At 41.5% G+C, this 16466-nt stretch overlaps 2 protein-coding genes across 3 annotated transcripts in view; both read right to left on the minus strand.

Moving 5' to 3' along the window:
• The window catches only part of CPNE1 (copine 1), a 41500-nt gene extending 28942 nt beyond the window's left edge, over positions 1–12558 (minus strand). Inside the window, exon 1 of one of the 2 annotated variants that reach the window (XM_032198673.1) lies at positions 12512–12558. The gene's annotated coding sequence lies outside the window, so the exon portion shown is untranslated. Of the gene's footprint in view, positions 1–9774; positions 9824–12511 lie in introns of those variants that run through there. The other variant, XM_032198672.1, reaches the window with a different exon arrangement.
• On the minus strand, positions 758–9838 carry RBM12 (RNA binding motif protein 12). Its single transcript, XM_032198671.1, has 2 exons — positions 9775–9838; positions 758–5379 (listed from the first exon to the last, which is right to left on the minus strand). The coding sequence occupies exon 2, from the start codon at positions 5355–5357 to the stop codon at positions 2715–2717; it is 2643 nt and encodes an 880-aa protein (XP_032054562.1). The 5' UTR covers positions 5358–5379; positions 9775–9838; the 3' UTR covers positions 758–2714.
• Positions 12559–16466: the final 3908 nt, after the last annotated feature.

Consider the following 16466-nt stretch of genomic DNA (forward strand, 5'->3'; position numbering starts at 1 on the left):
TCAGAGTATCCTCCATAGTTTATCACAACATTCAGTTTAAGACTGCTTCTACTATGAAACTGTTCCTATGGTTATAGGAAACCTCTAACTATTATTTACAACTAATACTTGATATAGATCTTTATCTACACTTTAGAAGATCTATAACAATTCAGGACAGCAGCCATGTTGTTTATACTACATGCTGAAATTCTAAGTATGTTAGGACTTCTGCTTTTTCCAAGGGCCTACACTTGAGAATGGTTCTTTACTCATTTACACAAAAAAGAAAAGGAACACCAACTGATTGGCAAAACGAGGAGCCCCTTCACTGCCCCAAATCCTTCACTTAAGCATTCCATCCATGTCCATGTTCCAAACACCAATGGCTTTTTATATTCATTTACACATTTTTAAAATAAGCATTTAAATATCCTTATCCATACAGAAAATCAAGAATCAGAAAGTGATTTCCAAAACAAACCTGCACTTTTAGAAAGTTCAACGGAACACACACACAAGCATGTTTCACAGAATATGCTGTGTCTAACGCAAACACCAGTAACCCTGTAGCCATTACCAAGAGAATCAAGAGAAATGATATCAAAAGTAACAAAAAAAATCTGTGTATCTAATTCCAGACACCTGTAGTTTAATTACATTTCACAACAAGGCAAGCATTGCTGTGATTCATTTGAACTTGAAAAAGTTATCACCAGTTTCTGCAAGTCAACACACGCTAATATCTTAAATCAATTCTGTGAACAATGAAGCCAAGTTTTCCTTTTCAGTAATTTTATTCTAATGTGAAACATGAAGAAACAAGCACCCAAGTAACTCCAATATAGTATGAAACTTTAATAAAAGTTGTTTAAAAAACAAAGAGCAAAATTTTAAAAATAAACTGAAAGGCTTGACTCCTAATCACACATCTTTCTGACATCAGCAAGAGTACTTTCAGACTTTCAAAGAAAAACAGATCTGCTGTTGAAACATTACTCCCAAAGACTGTTGAAACGCATAACATGAAGCTTCAGAGACAGACAGTTTTATTAACAGGAGGCTTAATTTTAAACAGTATATACAAATCACATGACTTTTCCAAAGTTGGGACCACCTAATAATCTGTCAAAAAACAAAATTATGCTAATGAATTACAGAAGCATCTGTGTAATGTGACCGCCTCTTTATTGAAGTACACCTTTATACAATCCTTCCACATATTCCTGTACTGTGAAATCCTCTCAGGATGCAGCGCCGCACAGGTTTCCAAATCTCTCCTACATACCACATGAATAAAACTGTTGCCACTTGCACCTCTCAATTTTGCCTGACAACACACTTCAGTGTTCCATGATATGCAACACCAAAAGGCACTGTTTTTCTTGTCCAAAAAACAAAACAGTTTAAAGATTACCATGTTTAAGTACAATGATTTGCAGGGAATAGCAGGATTTTTCAGGCAATGCCCAAGTCTTAAAATTTATCATAAGCCAAGCAAGGATGAACCAAAAGTTTCTACTTTCCAACTTGTGAATTACTTCCTTTCCAATTCTCCATTTTTCCATGAAAGGTTTTACTGCACAGCAAAGAAAATGGCAACTCTTTACAGACTTAAATACAACAGCACAAGTTTATTGCAAAAATATATAGTAAACTCAGTATTTTCAAGTTTTGGAAAAAAATAAATTTTATCTCTGAATTCACCCATAGCAATAATTCACGACAGAGTTGCTGAAGATAAAAGCTTCTTTCATATATAAACTAATTTAAAACTTTAGCTGGACTCCAATCTTCTACTAATAATCACCACTTTGGTTCTCTTAGCAGAGACTCTATGTAAGTAGTTCAAAAGACACATGAGAAATACAACATCAATATCCAACTAGTGTCAAAGATCCCATCCCAACTGGTTCATGTAATCCTAACAAATCAAGCTACTTAAACAATAATGAGTATTTTCAAGTTGTTACTTCTACTGAAAACGTTTTAAGTGTACTATAAAACTCATATGATGTTTGAGGTTAGCTATACTTGTGGCAAAAGTCTTATTCTGCACAGTTATAATTGCAATATATAAATAACTAAAGGTTATTCCACAAAGAACAGCTTGAATTTTACAGAACGATTCTGCTCATACTTAAAGGAATTAGTTCGGTAGACATATCAGCAATGGGCATAATTCAACTGTTCGTACAGCGAGAATCTTGGAAAAAAATAAAGATACATACACAAAACAATGAATCTGTGTACACTGAGAATTCATTCAATTGGAAGGGTAAAATCAGGACTTGAAACAAAGCTTTGACCTGTAAACAAAGCAAATTCAGCCAGCTTTTAACCAAATCTAGAAATAGCTATCTATTTTACAATGGCTTGCAAGAGCACCCACTGAAGAGCTTCACTGACTTCATCTATTTCCCTTATCCGAAACTACATAAAACCAATCTAGATTCCTTGATAAGCACTGTGTCCAGTATAGTTCACCAAACCTCTGTGATGAAAAGCAATCTGCCTACCTTCTCCACACATTTGTACGGGAAAATCCACTGCGCGCGTATCCTTGCAGTGTTTCTTCTGTAATGGCTAACCCAGTGCTCTGTCTTATCAAAACAAGTCTGGTTTACAGTTTAAACAATCCACAGGTTCTATCCTGGAAATACTATAAAAACCAATCCGGATGCATTTATCACAGCACTATGAATATCTATTCTACAACTACTTCATATTAACAGCTACCCTAAAACAAGTTTTACTTTTCTTGAGCCTATAGGCCTGTCATTTAAATCAACAACAGCTGCCATTGCTTCATCACGAGACTCAAATGCAACCATTGCTTCTCCTGTGGGCATGCCTTTCTCGTTGTATTTTAAGCACACTGAACTAGGGATCACTTGGTAACCATAAAAGAAATCCAGAATTTCATCCACCGAAACAGTAAAGGGCATATTTTGCACTTTTATGACAGTTGGTCCTGGCTTCCCAGACCCTGTTCCAAAACCTGGGGGTCCACTAATATGTATGTTTCCCGGTCCAGGTCCAAACCCCGGAGGTCCACTTAAATGCCCAAGACCACCAGCAATTCCTGGAGGGCCACCACCAAAATTGGGGGGTCCACTTAAATTGCCAGGACCGTTACCAAAACCCTGAGGGCCCCCTCCGAAACCTGACGGTCCACTCAAATTACCAGGACCACCTGCAAAACCTGGGACCTCAATACCTGCACCAGGCAAACCACTACTTGCAACTGCAGGTATTCCTGGTCTAGCATCAGGAAAGCCACCTAATCCAGGTGGCGGCAGAGGCGGACCAAATGCGCCAGACCCACTAAAGTTACCAGGGAAATTAAATGGAGGGCCATTGTTCGCTTCTTTAGGATTTCCCCCCAAGAAGGCATGCTCCTCCGCAGCAGGGGCCTGTGCTCCAGGCACAGGTGCATTTCCTTGTATTGGTATTTTCAGTATCTTTTTCCCTTGAGACTGTGGGTTTCTCTCGATATCTCTCATTTCTTCTACAGTAATCAAACGTAACACAACATCTCTTCCATTCAGCTTTTTACGGTGCAAACGCTCTGCCTTACGAGCATCATCTTCAGCTTTAAACTGAACCAGTGCTTGTCCTAAGCCTTGCCCATTATTATCAACAAGAATTTGTACAGAATTTTCTTCTACTGCCAGTCCCTCTAGAAACTGAAGGATTTCCATTTTTGTTATATTGTACGGAATATTAGATATATGTGCACACAATTTTGGCAAACCTGACTCTGCCTCAGCATTCATGATGATTTCTCTCTGGTCATAGTTAAAGTTCTGCAATCTTTTACGAATCAGCTCTATCTTTTCTAACATTGCCTTTTTAGTAATTGGATGAACTTGAATGAAGCGATTCCCTATGTACTGCTTATGATGACACAAAGCTGCTTTGTAATCAGCTTCATTTCTGAACTCAACAAAACCCTCTCCAATTGCCTTCCCATTAGGTCCATAAGCTATATAGATGCTGTCTTCAACTATATCCAGCTTTTTAAAAAAATCTATTACATGTTTGTTCTCCGATTCAAATGGAAGACCTTTCAAATAAACACAGAAACCCTGTTCATGGGGAGATCTAGATCGTGACCTTTTCTGTCCGCTAGGAGATTTGGACCTAGAATGAGCCTGTGGAGGAGGAGGGTGCGGTTGCCCAGAGGGACCCATGGTTTGCTTGAAAGTTATGTGGCCTCCAGCAGCCACCCACTGTCTCTCTGTTGCAGGACTAACTTCAACATAGCGCTGAATCATCAGCATTCTGTTTCGCTTCAGTGCTTCAAACGTATCTTGAGGAGAAAAGAACTTAACTAGTCCGTTTCCATTATTTCGACCTACATGATCCTTCAGCATATGGACTGCATCCACACGGAGCCCAAGGAAAAAGTCTTTCACATCAGATTCTGTTGCAGAAAAGGGCATTCCATGAACGCTGACATACAAATCGTCTGGATTGATTGGAATTGGTTTGACACTATTTTGAGAATTCATCTGGATAGGATTTACAGGATTCATGGGACCAATAAACAATGGATTCAAGCCGCTGTTCATATTCACTGCTGCTCCAGACCCATTCATTCCAGTGGGTAAAGGTGCTACGGGTGGAGGATTCATAGGAGGCATTCCCGATATGGGAGGCATAGGCGTCATCGGGGGTACAGGGGGCACAGGGGGTATTGGGGGAACCGGAGGAACAGGAGGCAGTGTGGGCACAGGAGGAGGAACAGGGATTGGGGGAATAGAAGGCATTGGTGGCAAAGATGGCATAGCTGGAATAGGAGGGATTGGTGGAGGAGGTACTGTATTCATTGGGGATGCTGTACTAGGTATAGTCGAGCTAAACGTTGGGCTACCAAAGGTACTCCCAAGATTTGGAGGTGCAGTCCCCATACTGGCAGTAGAAAATGTGGATATGTTTTTATTGCTCTCATGCACAGTAGTTGAAGCTGTTACTACACTAGGAGAAGGGTTATTAAAGTTAGGTACAGTAGTGGGCAAGTTAACCCTTCCACTCATTCCAGAACTAGGTGGTGGTCCTGACCTGCTAGCATTTGCTGGTGGCATATCTAGATTGGCAGTTTCGAAACGCCTACGACTGAGTTCTATCATGTTTTGCATTTCGGTTTTACTGCTTAGTAATAGTGTTACTTTAGACCCTTTAATTGTACCACCTGTGCGCATCATACCAAGCCTTGCATCTTCATCAGTGGCAAAAACGATGAAAGCCTCACCCAGTTCACCCCCTACAATATGCACGCCCCCATCAGGAATGGTCAATCCAGAGAAGAAGTGGCGAATGTCCATGGTCCCCGCCACAATCGGGAGACCTTGCAAGCGGATGACCACAGCCATGCTGCGCTGAAACAACACACACCTGCAGATGAGAAAAGGCAACGGCTATGTCAGACTACTGTTTATGACACCATGCAATTACCTACAGACACCATCTACTACATTTGTTTACATACTCCTAACATCTTGCAAAGATTAAGCATGTTTATATTCCAAGTTCCTTATTCGTGTTTGTTTACTTCACGCAGACTGAAGTATTAAACATTTACCAAAACAATTACTATACATTTTGCACTAGAAATTCCAAAGCAACTGTTAAACCGAGACCCGTAAGTGTCAGTGGAAAGAGAACTAGGGAACAGCATAAATTAGAACTATCACATCAATAGTTGAGTATTTAATGGAACATAAGCTAAATGCATTTTAGCCAAGCAAACAAAATTAAGTTACCATACACTGATATGGTATCCACTGTACCTGGCAAAGTGACTGCCAAGAATTCTGTACACCTATGAGCAATAAAAAGTTCTTTTTTTCAGTTGGTGACAGATTTTATCTCCAGGCAGGTGAAGAGGACTGAGAACATACAGGGAGTTATGAACAAAAACCCATTATGGACAACAGCATAAATCACTACCCATCCTGACAGAGGCCATCTACATTATAGCAACGTTAGATTTTACTCCTAGCAGAAGCAAGGGGTCAAGGCAAGAGTGAAGCTAACAGCTGTAAAATAGCCCCAGACATTTTGTGACTATACAGACCCCACCTGAACTAGAACAACACACGTGCATATCCTAGCTGGATATAGGGCCTTGAAGATTTAAAAAAAAAAAAAAAAAAAATCGAGCCATAACTGTAATAGCTGTAGATATTCAGTATAATATTGCATTTTCAATCTCTGGCATGAGTAAATGACTTCTACCTCTGCAGCTGAGGCTAGTGGACACTTAAGATTGATTTTGAACATCTAGATTTTGAGTTACCTTGCATACATTCTAAAGAACAACCTGCGGTCACATCAGAAGTACAAGATAAACAGAAAACTAGGTAATTCTCACTTATTCTTGACAAAGCTTCACTGAAGTCTGAAAGCAGCATAATAATACTAGCACGATTCACCAGTTCCGAAGCCAGACTCTTATCCTAAATGCTCAGCAGTAGCGCCTTGTTTCATCTGAACCACCTTACCTCTGAAGCTTCTTGACTTCCTAGAGTACAAACCAGTTCAGTAACTACATGAAAGACCTCTAAGGTCACATGTAAGCGGCATTAAAATATTCAGTGGACATTTGAAATTGAGGATGAACCAGATGATACAATGCAACACCAAGAGGCAAAGCACCACCAGAAAGACCATCTTTTAGGCTATACACCAAAGATATGACCAACTGACAGTTATCTCATAACATTCGCATTCAGTTGAGTACTGTATCCAATTTTGAAGTCAGCTACATTTGCCTGCCCAGGTATTCCAAACAGTTTAGAGTAGAAACACCTTGATTACATCCTAAACTACTAGGTAAAGTCACTATCCAACAATTTAACTATGTGGCATAAGGCTGAACTCAGTATGTAATAAAAACAAGAGTAATAATTCTTCCACAGGGAAGAACTGAATAAATTCTGCTTGCACACTGGTTACTCAAATGAGTACTGAAGTATTTTGTTCTGTTGCCCATAAACCAGAGTTAACCCCTTCTGTGCAGTAATGACCTCAAGCAACACACCGCTGTTGGAGGGCACTGGCCCACATCCAGCTGACAGGAGCCAAGCATGGGGAGACCCTTGCCAATAGCAGAGAAGCTCCTTGGCACAGCGTCAGCTCTGCTGCTCTGCTCAGCGTACGTGAACATCTGATTCCTTGCTAGACCATCTTGAACAATACACTGGAACTTCCAAGATGAACATGAAAGCATCTCAAAAATCTACTTCTACATACCACTAGAAAACCCCCCTACTTCACCAAGGAACAACAGCAACAGAAAGTAAAATATATGCTAACCCTCAAGGATTATTTTTTAAAAAGCAACTTTCCCTACTCACGGCAACATAATAAAGCAACACTTGGCATTTACCTCTTCTAGTCACACTTTTAACTAGAGAATAATGTTCATTGCCCAATCACTTTCCAACAGGAAAAAAAAGTCCACATGAAAAATAAACAGGTCAAAGAACTATCTATAAGTACACATCTAATAAATCATGAGACTTTCTGCACTGTTATAAAACCACAATATTTTTCAGTGATTCTGTAGCTTTATTTTAAATTTGCCTAGCGTCAGCAGCAACTTCTGAAATTGGAGTTAAAATTCTTCTTTCTTTAAGCCACAGTAAAGGCAACTGCAAAATATAAGAGTTTACCAGATTATACAACAGGACTGCTTTCAAATTAGATGACTCTGAGACAACCAAGGGTTATAAAAGCAACCCTGTTTCTGCATTTATGCTTAAAAAAAAAAAAGCATAATAATAGTAAAACTTGCAAAGAGGTTTACATTTTTCTGTATTACCTATTATACAAATAAATTAATTTCAGAAGTTCTTATGCATCAGCAGGCAGGCATTTGAAGTGTTTTTTTTTTTTTTTTTTTTTTCCTATTAAATGGAAGATTACTTTTTCATAGGTACTTCCTTACTAATGCAAAAGGCATGACAATCTGATCTGGCCATTAGTTGAACAAAGCCATCTTGGGAAGGAATTTCTCCTCAGATGCGCTGGTGTAGAATACATCAGAATCAACAGCCTGTTAGGTAACTGTATTTACTACTTTACTAGATTCTGTGAACCTAACCCAGAAAGCAAATTAACAGATAAGGCTACAAAAATAATTCTTAGGAGTTCAAGCATCAGAAAACATTAACATAGCTGCTGGGATAATATTAGCAGCTCAGTCTTGCACTGAATTCAAAGCTTCCTTATAAATGCTAAGAAATATCAAAGTATTATTACTGAGTATACTATTTAGGTCCACTCAATCACTACTGACAAGAGAACACAGCAACAGAAGCATACAGTCACTGGGAAAACTAGCTGCAGTGACCTCTGAGTAACTAATGCCATGCATGACATTAAACAAGTGCTCAATATTAAACAAGAGCTAACAGGGACATGGCATAAAAGTTGTAACAAATATTTTTGTCAAAAATATATACTTTAAGTTTTGAGTTATCAGGATTTCACTGCTTTAAAAAAGCAATAGTTTTGCTTCTGTGCTTTAAATACTAAACATCAGAGTAATAACAAAAGGGCCAAATTTCACATTTTTACATACAAGTCAGATTTATTTCAAAATGCACTTAGGAGACAATAAGTCACTCGCTCTAATTTTCAAACTAACACTAAAAGCAAAGTCCTGTCAAGTATTTCACTGGTCACTTGTTAAAGACAAATATACCTGCAGAGGCAACACCAGGCACAGAACAGGCTGTTAGCACCTCTAAGGTATGCACTGAAGGCAGCTTGTTGGGCTATAAGAGCAATTCTCAGGCTGCCTGCTTTTCCTCCTGTATAAACAGATGCTTTAAGGCAAACGCCTTTTTTGTTGTTGTTTTGTATGCTTGAGATCTTGGAGACTAGATCCTCAAGTTCTACTATGGACGAGCCATCCCCATTACCAAGTTGAGGTCAGAAATTAAAAGTAAGGAGCTGTCTAGAATTAATCCAAGTCATCTGATCAATCTTAACAGCACCATCTTTTAAGATGTCGACGTTACACTATGAAAGGGTGTATACAAGATGGTTTCTTCCCCCTAGGCACTAGTCAGTAAAACAAACAGAAATGTTGGGTCACATGCATCAGTTGGTAAAACACCACCAGACTAGCCTTTATGCATGTAAAGGCTGATGCATGTATTTTTTCAATTCAGGACTAAAAAGATTCAACTTATTCCCTGTGAAGTACAATGCCTACATAGTACATACACAGCGTACCTGGCAGTTCCTGGATGAAGGCTAAGAACTGGAATAACATCACTGCTGTAACAAGAATTTGAAATACCCAGGCTGGGACTACGTAGCAATACCTGAGACTGCAGAGTACAGCTTTTATTTGGTTTTTAGATATTATTTTTTTTTTAAATGCTAAAATTAACTCATTAGATTAGCATAATTCAAATTAGCTGACAGGTAACTATCTGATCCCTTTAAATACTGCAAAAGCAAAATAGAACCTTCTGAATTAGCTTCTGCACTCCAATAGCTACATTTTCAAACAGTGCAGAATAACTTGAGAGAATGTTACAGACTACCACATGCTGATGAAACAACAAAACATTAGTTTGGCAGAAAATTCTATTTTACAAGAACGACACTGCCAGAACAACCATCACCAGTGGGAGTCAAAGGAATAAGACCAGCTACAGATAATTTGACCCAAATGTTTTGATACCGATTCACAGATTCCAAAAGCTTCAATTATTTCTTAAGGTATACTCAATAAGCATAAAAAGAAGTCTTCAATTCAAAGTCTCTTACCTGCAAAGACAGATGTTTTTTTCTTAACAAGTAGCAGAAGCCAAGCCAATCCTGTGGGCAACCAATTAAAACCAACTTTTAGACTGCAATAAAGAATAAATGGAGGCAAAAATCAATGCAGGCAACACAACAGCAGTAACAGTCCACAAAGAACTGTATATACAGAAAGTTCAAACCTGTGACCACCACAAGGCACTGTGACATAGAACAGACACAAGAGTAAGAGTGCGTTTTCTAATACCTTATCCCTGTATCACTTTTTGATAACTGCATTGCAGTTGCTATATAGTTCATGACACAAATACATGCCTTCTTCAAAGAATATAGGAAGAACCAGCAAACATTCAAAGAATCTTTCAAATTTTCCCATTCCTAACAGATGAACAAGTCACTCTTTCAAAGGCAAAAGTTAAGAAGCAAAGACTTAAATTCTGAATTTTAACATGCTGTTGCTCCATCAATATTTCTTTCTCCAATGGTGCATTTTCTAACTTGAAAAAAGGAAGAAAACCTGTAACTCAGAAAGTCTCCCTACAGCTGCACGTGAAGAACTCTTCAAGAGTCACACAAACTGGTGAAAATAAGCAACATCTCACAGACACCTCTAGGCAAGTCACCTCAACAGAGCACACCATAAGAACTCCCTGAGAGATACCGTGCTTTGTAATCTGCCACTTTATAATCCAAACCCTGATGAAATGAACATTTTTTTTTCCATCTTTGAAAGTACAAAGCGTCCTCCTAGGATTACAACTCGCAAAACAGAAAAAAAAAAAAGCTTAACAGTTTAAGTAACAACATATACATTTTGCATTTAAAAGAAGGAACGGAAAACCTCTTACTCTTTCATTGCTTAGCAGACTACCTCATGCTGCAGTTTTCCTTCTGTGGAATACTACCCAGAAAAGAACCATGCTAAAAACTAACTGCCTCCTCCTCACAAAACCCCAACAATCAGTTTTCAGTTATAAGCATCCTTATCAGAGTAAAGTTACAGACAGAATTACGACTAAACCATCCACAAACTCCTTAACAGAGGGAATTAAAACAAGCGCAGATATTCACAGATCTTCAAGGACATTTAACAGCAGGCTCACAAATGAGACGACAAAACTATGCTCTCCCGACTCATATTAAAATGGCTAATGCATTTATGAAAATAAGACTTTTTATTATACCTTTACAAAAAGCAGGCAATCCCATATTAGAGGATTCAACTATATATTCAACTATATACTTTCATTTCTAGCAGTTTTAAACAGTAGTTTACAACACAGGTAACAAAAAAATGTAACAACCTCAAAAACAGTTTTGTGCAAAAGCATATCTGCTTTTCAAGAAGCAGATAAATCTTTCATGCACAAGGAACTTTCCAAATAAAAAAGTCGTTTGAGACACTTCCAGTCAAGCAACCACAACGTTGCAAGTGTTCCTTTTGACAACAAGCTGAGGATTTGTAGAGGACTAAGACAACACACTACAACGTGAAACACAACAAAAACCAAACCAAGCAGTTGGTTTTCTTCAGAAAAGGTGTAAAGCTCTGCTGTATATTTAAGCTTTCCAGCAAGCATCATCTGTTTTCATTCACAACTCTGAATTCTCTCAAAGAACACCCATCGCTCTCATTAAGACATCCCTTCCAGTCAACCTGACACATAAGAGCATGTTAACAAAGCAAACATCGACCAGAGCACAGGTGGTTCAACACCACACCTCTGCGACTTCATGGGAGAGGGTCACCACAACACCCTGTCACCGGCTATGCATGGATATCCGCCCTCCAGTGAACACAGAACCCCTGGCGAAGGAACCTTTAAAGGCGTGCACCGAGGGAACAACCTGCCGATACTCCTGCACAAACCCCGCACATCGAGGGGGATAAGAAAGTCGCCAAGAAGAATGGATAAGTCCAGAAACGACTGGTAAAACAAGAGCCGAGAGACTTTTCAAGACAGCTCAGAGACACTAGGCAGCGGGACCCACTCCAGCACCTTTCTTCCCCCAGAGCTGATTTTCATTTTTGGAAAACAGACTGAAAGCACTGTGCGGCAGCCTCCCTAACGCTCACAAGGTAACCCCGAGGCGCGGTGGCAGCGCCGCAGGCACCGGGGACCTCCTGCTCCGCACCGCGCAGAGCGCTCGCCCCGCTTCGTCCCCGGGGCCGGGCGCGGAGCCGCCGCGGCCGCCCCCCGCCCCGCAGAGCCCCGCCGGGAGCGGCCCCGCGCCGCTTCCTGAGGCCGCCGGGGCCGGGCTCCGCCGCCGGCCCCTCCCCGGCCGCGCACCTCCCGCCGCAGCCCCCGCCGGGCCCCGGCCCCGCCGCTCCCCCGGGCCCGTTCGGCGCCTCTCTCCCGGGCCCCGGCGCCGCCGCAAGGTCACTCGGCCGCCCCCAACGGCCGGGCCCCGCGGCGCCGGCGCTCGGCGCGCTCCTACTCACCTGGGCCGCGGGCGGAGGCGAGGGGAGAGGAGAGGAGAGGACAGGGAGCGGGGGCAGGGGCGGGGGCGGCGGGGGCGCGGCCCGGGCCCCCCGGCCCCGGCCAGGCGGCAGCGGCGCCCGCTCGGCGCCCCCGGCCCGGCCCGGCCCGGCCCTTTGTGCGCGGGGCCGCGTGCCAGCCGCGCCGCGCCCGGCCTCCCTCCCCTCGCCTCGCCTCGCCTCGCCACGCCGCGGGCCCGCAGCGCAGCGCGGGGCGGGCGGGAGGCGCGGGCCCGGCCCGCCCGGGCGCCGCCGCGCTCTTACCGAGGGCTCTGCACGGGACAAAGGCGGAGAGCGGAGCCAAACCGCCCCCGGGCCCCGCTGCGCGCCGAGCCCAGCGCCACCGACCGCGCAGCGCCACAAAATGGCCGCCTCGCTGCGGCGCCGCCAGGGAGGGGCGGGGCCGGAGCTCGGGGGGCGGAGCCTCGCGGTGCGCGCAGCGGGCCCGGATCCCGCCCCGCCCCCGGCCTGCCCGGGGCGGAAAGGGCCGAGAGCGGGGGCGGCCGGCGCATGCGCAACGCGAGCGCCGCGCCTCGTCTCAGGGGTGGCTGGGGTGGGGCGGGGAGGGGCGGGGACGCGCGGTTGTGGGGGCAGCGCTGCCCTTTTTTAAGGCAAAGTCAGAGGTAGAAGGCTGAGCAGAGCGATGTTGGATCTCTGCTTGACGGTCTGTATCATTGGTTCCGGCACAATAGTAGTACAATGATGATATGACACGTTTTGTGGAAATTAAAGGCAGTACAAGTGAGCATGGGTGTAACTGCTGAGGAAGCTGAGGCATCAAATTTTTAACGAATATAAGAGCCCTGTGGAGACAGGTTGTTCTGACTCCTTCACTTGGAGACGTGTTGCAGAATTAAGTCAGATTACCCTGAATTGATGCCCTTTTGGTTGCAACTACCCTTTGCTGTATTTGCACTTTGCTTGATTGAATTTCCTTGCAGTGCACATAACCGGAGAGCATCCTAACCTGAAGAGCAGCTAACGCTCCTCAGGAGATACTCTGTCACAGCACCTCGATGGACATGGATAATGCTGTAGCTTTCATTTCTAACAGAGGAGAAAATAAATAAATAAATAAATAAACGCTGCATAGCCTCCTGCAAGAAACGAAAATAATCACCTCATATAGCAATTTATTTATTTTCCTACTGACTCTGAGAGTCCATCAGCTGGGTTGGCTTGGCTGTTTCTCATCACCTAGCAGCAGCAGGGGCCAGACCGTTTTGTCCTGAGGTGTTGGGGTGAGGCTGCTCAGCAGGGCCCCCATGCTACCACCACACGGTTTGTATCCCTTCGCGCTCCTATTCATTCCTCTGTACAAGGATGGATTTTGGGTGAATGAATCCAGCTTATCAAATAGCTTGTACTACCTTTTTTTTTTTCCTGACTACTATGTGCCAACTACAAGTTTTAATTGTTCCCAGATCATTTTTACAAATGTTCAATATAAATAATCCTTACAGAACCTTCCCAGATTTTTTTTTTCATTCCTCATTTGTATCTGTACTTGAAATCTGTAAATCAGATATTTGTTTCAAATTGCTTTATTGATAACTGTGTAGTTATTTTTAAAAATATCTCACCTCCCTAAATTAAATCTTTTGTTTAAATGTTTTACTACACCTACGTAGCACAAAACCACTTTGATTGTTTAAAGAAAGAGATTTACTTCTTATTAGAGTATCTTGTACCAGACTTTTTTCATTACTCTTTTGGACAGGAGTGTGGAAGATCAGCTGTTAGTGCTCAGTTCTTCCAAGCGTTCAGCTTGTCCATTTTGAAAAATGACATTCACTTTCTTCCAACGTGGAACCTTATTTACCATCCTGAGATTTAATCAAAACTGTCTTCAGTGGTGAAGATCTATTAAGGCCAACTTTGGGGAACTCAGCTTTGCAAAACTGTACCTTTTCCAAGCACGTGGTGTACATACTATTAGCAAAACCAATTCGACCTGAAAGCAGTTGGAAAGTAACTTAAGTCACAGCAGAGAACAGCAGTCCAGTTAATCAGGCAGATACGGGATCCAAAATGAGGTAATATTGTGTTGGGAACTTTTATGTTAATTTGTCATTTTAAAATTCCCAATAACAGCTTTTGGCTGGCTGTATAGCACTGTCAACAAATCTTTTAACCTACCCTCTTCTTCTCTGTCTCCACAAGCCTAAAACAGGTAACTGTCTACTTCTGTATTAGCCTTCCTGGAAAAACATTGCTTTTGTAGTTAGGTGGCATGTTCTGTCAGCTTTTAGAAGTGCTAAAACCCATCAAGGGCTTTTTTATTTATTTTTTTTTGCTTTCCTCACATATTTCCTAACTATCTTACACTACTGAAAGTTTATTTCATTCCTGTCTGTTACTGGCTCAATTTTTATGACTCTCACAGAACGATGACACTAAATCTTCAATTTTTTCAGCTCATATTATTAATGTCCTGCAGATGGCTCCAATTAATCATCAAAAAAGCCCACGAAGCCCCACAGCTTCAGGTTACAAGTGGTTCCATTTGTAAACATCCCGCTTCCAAACAAGCTTACTTCCCTGTACAAAAAGCTTTAACTGCATTCACTGGTTTAGAACTAAACATTCATCCTTGGTATTTCTCTCATGAGAATTATCTCCATTATTTTTCCACATCTTGACCTATAAGCATATTTAAACAAACATTAGTTAATAGTGTGAATGAGTTGCCCAAACCTTTACATGTAGCATTAATATACTAATATTTCAAATATAAAAGGCACTAAGGATCTTCAAGATCTGAGTTCCCTTTTCTCCAAATAATCACAAACTAGGCTATGTGAGTTTTAAAAAATATATTAGATCAGATTGAACATTAAGTTTGAGAGGAGTGACTCATCAAAAGTCAAATGTCAACTAGATGACAGAAAGGGCTTGTGTAAGCGTTCACAGAAAACTTAGGAGTCTATCTTTCGCTGCTCTCTAATGGGAGGCTGCAACTTAGCAACTTAATGATTATGCTGCAGAGGTACAGCCAGAAAGGAAGATCCCCCCAAAATAATAAGTGTCCTAAACTTTTTTCTTGATATTACTCTAAGTTTACAGTCACTAACAGAGACTGAAAGTAGCCAAGTTTAAGTGTTATCTGCATTTTTATCATTCATGAAACACAAAGAACAATTTCATAAACATATAGTTCCAAAGCACACTATTACATGCTTAATCCAGAAACCATACATGGCACAAGGATAAAACATAAAACAAACACCTCTAAAACCCAGTTATACATATGGAAGTTTTAAAAATGTTGTGATGAAACATAATATGCCAGTCTTACAATATTAAAGCTGCTAAAGCTGATAAATTCAAATAGAACAATTCAGGATTAGCTTCACATTACAAACAACCAAATCTGTCCTTGGTAACAGAAAAACAAACAAGCTTTTGTAATACAATCCACCCCGTGAGACTTAGCTTTAGCTTCTACGTAAAGTGGTTCATCCTCAACGCAGAAACTATCCAGAACTGGTGACATATTGTCTGTAAGGTATACTAAATTCAACAGCTACTACAGCATCCATCAACCAACCAACTGATCTGAGAGCTGTCTGCTTATGCAACTGATACAAAGGCACTTTGGAATACTGGGTTAAGTCTCCTACTGGAAACATCAAAAAAATAAGAAAGGAGAAACATTGATATGAATTAATCTCAAAACCATTTTACAGACACTTCTCCCCAGCACTTGCAGGGAATGGATTCCTGTGGAAGTCTCAGATAGGACAGAAGTAAACTCTGGCATGCAAAGAGAAATCCAGAACCTCATGTTCTTATCTAAAGACAAAACACCCAGGCTCAGTTGAGCAAGGCCCCCAAAAGTGACAGAAGCCAAGTGTCCATAAGCAAAGTAATGGCAAAGGACTCACTACAAACGAAAAAAAAAAAAAAAAAAAACACACGGAAAACACTGCACTTCATGTGCTTCCCCACCACCGCCGCCAAAGTTCCAACTAAACTGGTATTGCAACTGAAGCTGACATAGTCTGCATATTCCCCTCTCACAGTCATTCAAGTTTTCCTTTTTATATAAAAACTGCATTGAAAAAAACATAGTGGAAGGGATAGCAAAGTGCATCATCATTGTATTTTAAGTTCTGTAACACTGAAACATATTAAAATTTGGATTAATGCACATTGACCTGTGCGAGCATCACCCAAGTTCCCCTCCCTCCCCCCCCCCAAAAAAAAAAAAAGAAAA

Source organism: Aythya fuligula, chromosome 16, assembly GCF_009819795.1.
Source record: "Aythya fuligula isolate bAytFul2 chromosome 16, bAytFul2.pri, whole genome shotgun sequence".
NCBI lineage: Eukaryota > Metazoa > Chordata > Aves > Anseriformes > Anatidae > Aythya > Aythya fuligula.